The sequence below is a fragment of the Periplaneta americana genome, chromosome 17 (assembly GCF_040183065.1).
Source record: "Periplaneta americana isolate PAMFEO1 chromosome 17, P.americana_PAMFEO1_priV1, whole genome shotgun sequence".
Lineage (NCBI taxonomy): Eukaryota > Metazoa > Arthropoda > Insecta > Blattodea > Blattidae > Periplaneta > Periplaneta americana.
The window spans coordinates 85,597,255-85,609,743 of NC_091133.1; the positions used below are offsets into that span (position 1 = coordinate 85,597,255).

At 38.8% G+C, this 12,489-nt stretch overlaps 1 protein-coding gene across 3 annotated transcripts in view; it reads right to left on the minus strand.

Annotated features, from left to right (window-relative positions):
- Window positions 1–274: 274 nt before the first annotated feature.
- LOC138692830 (tyrosine-protein phosphatase non-receptor type 13-like) overlaps window positions 275–12,489 on the minus strand; it is a 241,395-nt gene continuing 229,180 nt past the window's right edge. For all 3 annotated transcript variants that reach the window (XM_069816085.1, XM_069816084.1, XM_069816086.1), the window contains 5 exons: window positions 6,956–8,354; window positions 5,830–6,281; window positions 4,288–4,527; window positions 4,058–4,190; window positions 275–479 (listed from right to left, as the gene is read on the minus strand). In XM_069816085.1, the coding sequence (XP_069672186.1) occupies window positions 422–479; window positions 4,058–4,190; window positions 4,288–4,527; window positions 5,830–6,281; window positions 6,956–8,354 (2,282 nt within the window). In that variant the 3' untranslated portion in view covers window positions 275–421. The remainder of the gene's footprint in view (window positions 480–4,057; window positions 4,191–4,287; window positions 4,528–5,829; window positions 6,282–6,955; window positions 8,355–12,489) is intronic.

Here is a 12,489-nt window from a genome sequence, read left to right on the forward strand (position 1 = left end):
AAATTGTACAGGTTGCAGAATTATTTTAACGAAATTTCGTAGTGGAATATTAATACATAAAAAAGTTGAATGAAATGCAAATTAATTTAAATGGCATTACTTTGCAGTTCGTTAAAATATTTCACTGTAGTAATTGAGTGAAGCCAGTTTTTTGCTTAAATTTTTAATTCTGAAAAAATGTCAACTCTTTTGAATCTCGGTAATTTCATGTCTTGTGAAAAAGAAATGAATAAACTATAGTCATGAGCTGCAGTGAACACTTTCGCAAATTCATGTTCTTAGCGCTGTACACTGACTGCAGTGCTTGTCATAACAGTGAGGTTCAGTCACTGCAGACGAGGGAGTGCTGTTTACTTCTTGACGTAAGCTCAAGATGAGTAACAGCTGAGTATATCGGTAGCCTTGTTGACTGTATGGCACATCACTCTTCTGGTCCCACTCCTTGTATCAGATCTGTACAAGATTTGGCTTTCGTCGATCTGTAACAAAAATGTGCCAATTAACTGTTAATAGCTTGTTAATGCGAACAACATCTTTTATTACAGTTTATATTGCTGTATGTGGTGAAACATTGTGAGTGACAGAAGTATACTTTTATAGAGTAGCTGGCATTGTATTATCAGAAAGACTGATCGCCAAGGATTGGCTCTGCTAGACACAATAGCATAACCTTGGAAACCTGTGAAAACCCAGAATTAATTTTACTGTCTAGTTCAAGTTCCTTCTCATGCTATGCTATACATGATGTGTCACTCACAATCTTTCTGTGCATCTTGTAGAGAAATAAGTTGTGATTATGTTTGTTTTTGTTATTGTAATGAAATAAACGTATACTATATTTTTATAAAACAATTCTCATAATAAAGCTCCTATTCCTTCCAATTTAGTCCTTCCTTAGCAAAACCTTAACAATTGTAGAGGAATCATAACATGTGTATCAGTAATGAGTAGGGAACGGATTTCTAGTTTTATATCTATTTTACAGGATCCCCCTATTAAAGTTCTATAGATCTAAATTAGCCATAAATGCCTGAAAAGCGCCTTTTTAATTGCTACGTATATTTAAAATAAAAATACCGATACTAAGATGCAAAAATGTCCAGAGAAACTACAAAAATGGCACTTAAAAAGAATCTTACAAACACTGGTGTCTGTCAAGTTCGTTCAATATTGGTCTCAGAAGGGGGGGAAGAAGATCCAAATACCGGAACTGAAGTTTATTTGGAAAAGTTTATCCTAGCATAAAAGGGGTGGTACATTGTTCAGGTTAGGCAAGAACAAGACTATCTTACAAGAGCTTACAAATTAGTTTTTGCGTCAATGCATCATCGTTATGCAAACTGAAACTGACCAATCAGTGATCAGCCTCTTTTTCTGATAGCATTTGGGTCTCCAATTCAGCACCCAGAAACTAAACAAAAGCCCTAAATTGGATTTTATAAAGACCTAAATCTCTCTTTTTTTTTTTTTTTTTTTTAGCACCTAGAAATCCGTTACCTAGCAATGAGCTAATTTTGTACAAATGTACAGTAGGAAATCATCACCATCCATAAGAATTAAACCTTTACAACATGTTCCAGTCCTCATGAAATTTTGACAATTAAAATTATGAACTATATTCCTTGTTTTGCTAATACAGCTGTCTTCTGACAATTAATTATTGGTCCAGTAGAAACCCGATATAATGCGATTGATGGGGGACATACTTCAGTTCTGCATTACATCTTAATTGCAGGATGTTTGCAAGGTGTGGCAGGTAGAGTCATAAAACTTTCATGTTCTTTTCTCATTCAGTTTCTGATCATCTCAAATGGGATGACTCACTCACGTGATAAACTTTTCTTTGACTTTCTATTCTTTTCACAGTCAGTTATTTTCAGTTTATCACTCACTGAATAGACTTTTCTTTTCTGAGACATCACAGGTGCACTGAACTGAAGACTCAACATTATACGAATGTAATATGATTAAGATTAAACACCTGTGGACAAGAGAGTGAGGGTTGTCTTAAGTTGTTTGCTAGTGGTTACATATGCGAGCCAAAAATTACAATTCTATGTCAAGAGAGTTTTCTGAGAAAATAGCCAAAATCAGCTGTTGTAGAGTCAACTCTGTAATGTGTACTTAACTGTTTTAAAGCATTAGGAATTTAATGCACTTAACTATTCAGAATTAAAACGGTTATGCGGAATTATAGGGAGCTAGAAATAGTGCAGGACTTTCAACTCGAGATAAGGTTAGTTATAAGTACTGTAATGCAGAATTGTTCTATGCAGACTAATTTACTGAATCTCAACAATTATAGTCCCGTCGCTCTAATTTCCGGCAGCCAATCACATTGCAGATCAGCTACATTTAAACGTGTGCGACTTGTAATTCGCTGATGAAGATGTCATGCATTTCCTAAGGGTCGATAAATACTTAATATAATCGCCCGCCATTTTGGCTCTTTCGTTGGCCTTTGCAGAAAGCACATGTGGACGTTATTTGCCGCTCAATTATTTGCTGAATTACAGTGCGTTTGATTTATTATCATAGGAGCTACGACATGATAATGTTTAACGGTTTGGCAAATAGATCCCTCGTCTGGTAGCTCGGCAACGAAAGAACAAAAATGGCGAACGATACTACCTACCTAGACTTTATAGAGCCTTCACTTCCTAAGACGTAAGCAAAGAGGAGGAGTCACATTGGGAATAACAGCGTCGCGACTATAATAATTTTACTACTGTTATTTTTTCTGGCAGTCAGTTTCTTCACTGCGTTATATTAAATTCCCTGTATATCGGACTGCACTATATTGGGATTGTACTGTACTTAAATACCATTTTCTGTAATCTTTCAACACATTCTTTCCATTGTTTCTCTATCCCGTTAATTTGAACATGCTTAGTTTTTGTTTAAAGTTATATGGATTTCTAAAATTTAATTTACAGTTTTGATTTAATTTATATAGTTTTCTGTTTCTTTCTTAATCTGCTTTCAGCTCAAGTGGCTGGCAAAATATGAAGCCTCTGCTTTGTGTCAAAGGCTATATCACAATGCTGGCTGTCAAGGCCGTACAATTCCTCAGATTGTTGTGGTGGCGAAGAGATGAGAATACCTAAGAAAACCTGCCCCTAACCTCTTTGTCCTTAACGAATTCTTTCACTTGCAGGAATTTGAATCTGAGCCATCACTACGATAAGTCGATCCACAAGACATCCGACTAACAAATTAAATTTAATGAAGGTATATATATTTATTTATTATGAAAACTTTTAATATTAGAAATTGACGAGTTGCATTATCCACACAAAGAGTTTTACAGTTAATTTATACAGGTGAATATTTCTTATCAAATCATAGAGGTGCAGGAGCTGGAAGAACATGCACTCTTTTCTCCTTTTATTACTCAGTGGGTCAGAACACAATACATTTTTTTTTTTACAGAAATTGCTGTTATATTTGTTTTCTTACAAAATCTATTGTATATGAAAGAAACTCCAAAATGATTTAATCTTATCAGATTCACACAATTATTCTCTCACTGTGGCATAAGGAGTAATGAACTGAAATAGCAGATTTCTTAGCAAAAAAGGGTACCAAAATTTCTCATTACTATAACCAAAGTCATTCATTCTGTTCTGTGAAACAATTTAAAGTAAATTTTGATTTATCTGGAAGTGACATAATGAAGATATCTCCAAAGACCAGAACTGGAAGATTCTTTTAACTAATCCTGGAATAATAATTCAAGACCCACGAAACACTACAGTTTTAATGTTCAGACTATGGACAAGCCACGACTGCTTAGCAGGTCACCTTCAAGGGATAGGAATTCACTACACACCAAATCGTATTCTGTGCGATTCAAATGAAGTAATGAATCTGGACCATCTGAACAGATGCATAGCCCTATTTATCCACGAAAATATATTGGGTACAAGCAAACTAATGGATATAAAGTCAAATTAATGTCAAATGCATTTTTTTTTTTTGTTAAATACTTTTGACTGCGTGAAGAAAAGTGAGCGCATCTTAGATTATATTCAACAGTAGTTATTATAATACTCACGAGTCTTTGGTTCGAACCCTGCGACAGACGTGGAGTGCAACAGGACCAGATTTAATTTTCTTGAAGAGTGCTACAGCTTCAGAATGCGTGAGATCGTGACACACTTGCCCATTTACAGCCAACAGTTCATCTCCTGGAAGACAGACAAATTCATTCATGTAATATATTTCCCAGTAAGGTCATTTGCATCGAAGATTTGTTTCCTATTTTCAATAGTTGATGATCATTACCTGCTCTCAGACGGCCGTCTTCAGCTGCCTGTCCACCAGGTAAAATACTTTTTACAAAGATGCCAAGAGCCCCACGAGGTGAATCGCGACCTCCTACTATAGTAAAGCCTAGGCCTTTCTTGCCGTTTCCCTTCTCGAAGATGACAGTATGGAAGGAACAGACGGATGAACGAGGCCGCCTGGGTAATGTGCAAAAGTTGGTAGTGGAGGTGAGACTGTTGTCTTCTTTGCTGCCAATTTCTGTAATAGAGAAGATATTGTGAGATATTTATAACACTTCAAACAAAGTAAGGATCTGGTTTATTTTATGTGAAGCCGTGCCTTTTCTACATTAATAATCTATTTTTAGTCTTTTTGTTGAAGACTACAAGGATGATAAAAGTGATCAAAATAGCTTTTTTGTATAGCTATATTGAGTATTCTATTCTGAACTGATTTCTGTATTGATTACGCATATTTCGTCATTTTTAAAGGTCACTTTCACTTTGAAGTGAATGTCTGCATAAGACTGTAAAGAAATTTCTTTCTTTAAAGTCTTTTTCAACTACATTTTTAAAACCAGTGCATTTTTCGAAGTAACTTATTATTGATTTCTATTTAATTTTTCACAAAGACATATAATTGCATTAAGAACAAATTAATTATTACATTTCTGTCTTCACTATGGATAATTTTTCCACACATTCTTTTCATTATGGTTGTTATAATTTACACGATACAAATCACAAATGACTTGCTGGTACAAGTTAAAAAACACCTACATACTATGCAACTAAGGTATTACCCCTGATCACACATATAACAGATTGACCACCCCTATGTTAAAAACGGTAACATGTGGAAGAGAACAACCACCAGGATCGCCACTGTCGATTGAGAACGACTGCTAGATGGAAGTACAGTTGCTCCATGCAATTCAAATGAGAGTTATAACGTGACTTCGTATGCAGTAGCTAGGTAGCAGCATAGTGAAATTGATAAAAGTTGTTGCTGTCAAAGCCTATAAGGCTGAACAATCCTTTATATATGATCAGGGGTATTACTAGGATGCGAGAAAGGAGAAATTTGATCCAGAGGCTCTGATTTAGGCTTGGAGGTCTTTAACATGCTTGAGCACTCCTACACGGGACACAGGTTTATTTAAAGTCCCACCTGCAGGACTTATGCTTCGGATTTTTGCATCCTGAAAAATCTATCGAGCCCAGCCGGGTTTGAATGCTCAACTCTCAGGTCTAGAGGATAGCGCTTAAACCCTACATCACTGGGGCGACGTTTCGACGATATGGTGATACTTTGATTTGTTAGGAGAATACAAAAAACAAAACAACTTCCTCCTTACCTCAGATAACAGAATCATTTTTTTGCCTACAGCACAATATGATAAGCGTAATCACTGACAATGAGTCAGAGTATTAAAAGTACTATGTGATTAAAACATACAGTATGTTTCACTACCCTACAAATTACAACAAAATAACACAGAAATATTTCTGCTGTTACTCTATTAGATCTGTACATTTGTCTAAAACAAACTGCACCAACCTGTGCGAGATTCTGTTGACACCTCCCCCTGACTGACTGCGGAGCCAAGACGCTGTCCATCAGAATAGCTGACGATGGCTCGACGGAACACCTTGCTGTGGTGGCTATTCTTCTGGAAGTGCTGCCGCTTCTTGATAACCTTACTGGCAGGTGATGGAAATTTGAACACCATCTCCTCATAGTCTTTGTTTGCTTGGCTGGTGGGCGTTTCTGTCGTGGATGACATGATCACAATGTTCTCATAGTCAACTGAGCTCTCCAGCATGGTGCTTTTTCTCCGAGCTGCTGGTCGTGGTGGGGGAGTTTCTGGCTGTTCCTGTGCTCTGGCAATCACCAGGTCTACGTCTCGGGGCCCACTTCCTAGAGCCTCCCTTGCTCCAGCCATTGTCAGTCCACGCAGACGCCTTCCATTCACATTGATGATTTCATCACCAACGCAGAGGTTGCCGTCCCTGCAAAAGAAAATGTTGAAAGAATCTTTTGTAAAATGAATGTTTCTGATCAATTTTCACTGTTATTTTATTTGGATATTGAAACTCTTTAATAAATTCTAGCAGTTGCTGAAATGGAATTTTAAGATGCTAACCCAACTAGAATTATGAAGCCATGAGAATGCCTGTAGTTTTTTTTAAGCCAGTATTGCAACAGAACAATAGAATTGTCTCCATTGTTATTGACAGCTGTAGATTCCAATTTTATTAGCTAATTTTCGTTGTAATATAAACATTTTTTCTGATATTATTTAATGTGTTTTCTCGATATTAAAGAGATAATTATACGGTAGGTACCTACACATATTTTAACATCATAAATAATTTTTTAAAGACCATCTTTTGGGCACTCTGGCTGTCGTCACTCATGTGAAGATTATAAATCCATATTAAACATTTACACACAGTGGGATTCGCTGGCCATGTGATTAGCATGGCGCAAAACCAGTGAGTCATCACAGTACAAAGCAGTTCTCGAAGGAGAAAAGTAACTAAAAGATTATTCAGTAAAATTTATTGTTCCATTCAGAATTATTTTAATTTAGCTGTACTTTCTATAAGTATTTAATTAAATGTTCTCTTACAGTGTTATCAAATGGCTTAGGAGTACAACGAAGTTTCAAACAATGACTGACCTGTCAGCAAGTCCCCCTGGTACGACGTGGGCCACCACGTAACCGCAACTGCCCTGCTCAGACAGCTGAGTCTTGGCGATGAAGATGCCCAGTCCCTCGCCAGGTTCACTGCGCTGGAGCCTCACCACTTTGAACTCCCTCCTACTACCGCCGATCTTCTGGGGCATTGAGCCCTCGCCATGGGGCGGTACTGGGGGTGGCGTCTGCGGTGGAGAAGACAGCGACGCCACGCACAGTCTCTGGCGACGACGCTGCTTCTCTGTGAGTTCAAGGTCTCCTCCGAACCGTCTGAACACCTCTCTGCGATCGAGGGACGCTGCCCGCTGCGGGGACCGTCTGGACTCGGTTGGGAGAACGTGTTGCTGGTCCTGGGACGCACTGCGCAGATGCATGCCACTCTCGCGCTTGGAGAAGGACGCTCTCTCGGTGCCCTCCATCATAGAGGAGTTGGCGGAGTCGTTGACAATGATGCCACTGTCACAGTCCTCGACCTCGCAGGTGGCGACGGCGTGTTCGTCCTCGTCTGCGTCGGCAACGATGTCCTCGTCGTCGTCCTCGTGGTACAGGGGGTTATGGCGGCGCTGGAACTCTTCCAGACCGGGCAATGCGCCGTACGAGAAGCTCCTCAGCTTGGCCTTGGAGCTGGACTTACCGCGTCTTGGCTTGCCGTCATCAGGCGGGGTGGAACTACCCGCACTGCGGTAGAGCTTGGCGAGGAACTTGCTCGTCGAGGACTTGAGGTACTTCTCCGACATAGCGCGCAGCTTGGCGGACAAGCACGAGGAGGAGTTGAAGGAGTCCTGGCTTCGGGAGCCCCTCTTGAGCCGACTCTTCTGCTTGGGTGTCTCCTGGATCTCGTCCACATCCACGTACATAGAATGACGCACAAGTGAGTCTTCGCCTTCACCGCAGTAATACACGACGTTATCGTTCGACTTCGATACACTGAACACCCCGCCACTGGCATTGAACCGGCAGCCACCCGAGTATGCGTCCCTGAACACTTCGTCATCGTCGTCCACCGACTGCTTGCCCACCTCGTGCTCTTTGACACTGTCGCTGTCCTTGAGGCTGTCCTCGTCGAAGTCCAGCAGACCTTGCCTCTCCTCCTGGATGTCCTCCGGCTGCTCGACGACCTCCGGTTCGGGTTGCGGCTCTGGCACGGCCAGGATGTTGGTGCCGGACCGAAAGCACGAGAGACGCGTGTTCTTGACCCTGTCCAGCAATGGGTTGCGCTTCTCCCTGGAGGAGATGGGCGACGCACGAGTGTGCCGCGGCGAACCGCGTCCTATGCGGTCGCAGCCCTCGCCCACCACGACGATGCGGTCCCGGACGTTGTAGCAGTTCAAGTCCTTGTCGTTGCTGCTCTTGCGACGCTGCCATCTTACTGGAGACAAATCTGTAAGCGAAGAACAATACCCCGTAAGTAACACACCTTTCTTCTCTTGTTTAGTGTCTACCTTCAAGGACTGAACCATTTAACTCGTTCTGTCCTCACACTTACATTAAACATAGGTACATATGTAATGAGAGTTCCTGGGCATGTTATTAGTAGAGACACGTAGTTTCCGCAAACCACGGATTTACGCAATACGGTTTTTCAGCTGATAAATGCAAAATATTATGTTTTGAGCCCTTCCAAGTCAAAATGTTGTAAGTTTAAGTTTGCGAAATAACGCGAAATTTTGTGTATACGCTAATTTTTGTTTTTGGTACGAATTTATTCCAAATTAGTGTTTTTCAAGATACATTTTTATTTGTTTTTCTGCAACATTTTTAATTTAAAGTGCCTAAAAATTGATATGTACGAAATTTCTAATTTAATATTCAAACCTTATTTCAATACAGAATTATTTTCAATCTAATATTTGACTTTTTTTAATGTAAAATATAAGTAGCTTAAATGTTTTGTGGTGCCTGTAAGCGTCGTGCTTTAGAGGCATTACTTTCGGTTCACGTTTGTCGAGTATGGCGAATATATTCCCTATGTGGAACTGAACCTTTGGGGTCTGTTGAACTTGTAATATGCTGGCTGAATGTTCATTAATTTTTCATTCATAGTTTTCTGCCCGAGGGTAGGTCTTTCACTGCAAACCCAGCATTCTACAATCTTTTATATTTTCTGCCTTCCTCTTAGTCTCCGCATATGATCAATCTTAATGTCGTCTATCCTCTGATATCTTCTTCTCCCGTTCACCATTTCGTCCAGTGCATCATTCAGTAGGAAATTTCTTCTTAGCCAGTGACCCAGTCAATTCCTTTTTCTCTTCCTGATCAGTTTGAGCTTCATTCTTTCTTCACCCACTCTTTCTTTGAATTTAATATTCAAACCTTATTTCAGTACAGAACTATTTTCAATCTAATATTCAATTCAGATTACGAGTGACTTTTTTTAATGTAAAATATAAATTGCTTGAACGTTTTGTGGGCCTGTAATTCCAACACAGCTTCATTTCTTATTCTGTCTGCCCATTTCACAAGCTTCATCTTTCTCCATATTCACATTTCAAATGCTTCTCTTCACTTCGTTCGTAATGTTCATGATGGAATGGAAATTGGTACAATTCTACGTAATTAGGACATGGACGAGAATTGGCCGGATAATATGGCCTGAATCCCTCTATTACGGAAAAAGTTCTTTACCTACCTTTTGAAGGAAAAGGATTGTCCCTGGCCAAGTTAGAACCCGTGAACCTGGGATCTAATAGCATTAGACCATCATGAATGCTGATGAAATATTGGTATCATTAAAATAGAGAGAAGCAGAAGCCATCGCGAGAAAACCTTCTTCTTCGACAACACAGCTATGTTCACAATAAATTCCACTAGAATTCGCCAGGATTTTAACCCAGGACTCCAGCGTGGAAAGTCGACATTCAAGCCGTTCGGTTGTGCCTAAAATGTGATATTTCATATATTTGAAGTATTCGAATAAAAGCTGTTCCACTACATTTCAAACTACAGAACATGACCAACGATAAGGTAATGAATACATGACACTATCTACCCAGTCTATTGTGTATGGAATGTAGGACAAGTTAGTCTTATCATTAGTTAAATAATTGCAGATACAGAGGAAATATTTACAAAGGTGTAGGTCTAGTATGCAGCCCAACCAAAATAAACAATCGAGTATGAGACTGCCATTGCGTGAGTTTAAACAAAACACAAAGGCGTGGTATATAAAATCATTTATTATTCCGTCGAAATATTGATTTGAACAATGTTATAAGGTTCAGTGAACAGCATTTGTTTCCGGGCCTCGTTGCCAAAACATACAATTGTCAAAATTCCAGGGCGCGTGTGAGCGATTCCCCTCATCGCCGCCGATAGCTGATGTCAACACTCCACATGAATGCCCGCCGCGCCCCGGCTGTGTCGTGTTGACCAGGATACACCCGACAGGCGCGGCCCATACCGAGCAAGCCTGCCTTTAGATCACCTCCGCTCCTCTGCGGTTTTCCTTTACTCAAACGACGAATACCCATTTCTTAATGGATTCCATAAAAACCGGACGTTTTGTAATGCAATCTCCCTAATAAATGATGAACTTAATAGTTGTGACATTTATATATTCATATGCTTGCATTAATATTGCAGAGTAAGTTATAAGTATGTAAGGCCGTGATGTACGCAACGGCCTGCATACCTTTGACGTGGATGTCAGGGTTATGAGTTCAAAGCCTGCGTAACGCATGCATGTTTGTCCGTTATCAATAGATTCAGATTTACAACTTTGTAATAGGAGTCAAAATAATGGTGATGGTGTTAGTGGTATTAGTAGTAATGGTAATAAAATATATAAAGACGTTGTAATAACATAATAATACAGGAAAACTGTCACATTCAGGCCTTAACTATTCATAAAGCAAATTTCTCACAAAAATTATCAATCTTGGAGAGCTCATACAAATGTAGTTTTAAATTAGTGCTGCTTCCTTATGACGAGGAGGAGGAGGAGGAAGAAAGGTAACAAGTGAAAGACAATTAGACACCTGTCACAGTTTAACGAAGTTGAAACCGTATGCACCCGTGCATGAATAAATTAAATCAATTGGCAGTAAAGGATGTCATATTTGAGACAATAAAAAACCGTACTGTTATAAACAATTAATTTCACATATTATTTGAGTCATATTTATTGTTATCTGTTTTTAGCCAAAGTGGAGAGAAACGATTAGAAGCATTTGAAATATGGATATGGATAAGAACAGAGCATGTGAAACGGATTGACAAAATAAGAAAAGAAGCTGTGCTAGAAACAGTTGGTGAAGAAAGAATAAAGGCTGGTTCACAATAAACCGGGAACGGAGACAACGAGAACGAGAACGGAAATATTGTTAAAATAAATGTATTTAAATATGAGCATTCACAATTAACTATTGTGAATACTCACATTTAAATACATTTATTTTAATAATATTTCCATTCTCTTTCTCGTTGTCGTCTCCGTTCCCGGTTTATTGTGAACCAGCCTTAATACTGAAACTGTTCAGGAAGAGAAGAAGAAAAGTTCGGGACAGGAGAAGATATCAGATGATAGACAAAGATATATGGATCATGTACGGAGACTAAGAGAAAGGCGGAAAATAGGGAAGATTGGAGAATGCTGGGCTTGCAGTGAAAGACCTGTCCTTAGATAGAAAAGAATGAATGAATAAATATAAACGCTAGAGTACATAAACAGAATGGCATAAGTAGTTCGAATTGTCCCTCAATAGCAAACATTTTAGTGTAAAGGATTTCTTTGTCCCGAGATTATAGACATTTTGAGTAAAGAGAATTCTACCAATGGGGCAGGGGTAAATGCGAAAAGGATACCCTGGCCCCTCGGCGGTGGAGGAAGATAGGTGAAAGGCAATGAGATAACTGTCAGAGTTTAATGAAGTTGAAACCGTATGCACCTGCGCTTGAATAAATCAAATCATTTGACAGCAATGGATGTCATATTCGACTCAATCAAAGCTCATCTTGATCGTGAAAGCCAGAGCATTAAGAAGCATTGTAAACTTCTATCTCTACCCCCTCACCGCAAACTGTGACGTTGCATATATATATATATATATATATATATATATATATATATATATATATATATAATAAAACTGTTAATTGTCACAGTTTAATGAAATTGAAATAGTATGCACCTGAGCTTGACTAAATTAAATAAATTAACAGTAATTAATGTTATGTTATATTCGACACAATCAAAAACTGCACTGTTATAAACGATTTCATATATTGTTTGATTGTATCATATAGCTATATTTAGACAGTTATAAATATAAGAGCACATACAAGGAATGACATAAAAAGTTCGAATTGTCCCACAATAGCAAACCGAAATAAAAACTTTATGAGCAAAGATAATTATTCTACCAATAAAGCGAGGGTAAATGTGATAAAGATGCACTGGCTTATCGGCACTCTATCAGAATCTGCGCCGAGGTACAGATATTATTAATGGTACATAATGAAAGACAACGAAATATTTTTACAGGAATTTTCGTGCGTTTATGTTTTGAATACATAAA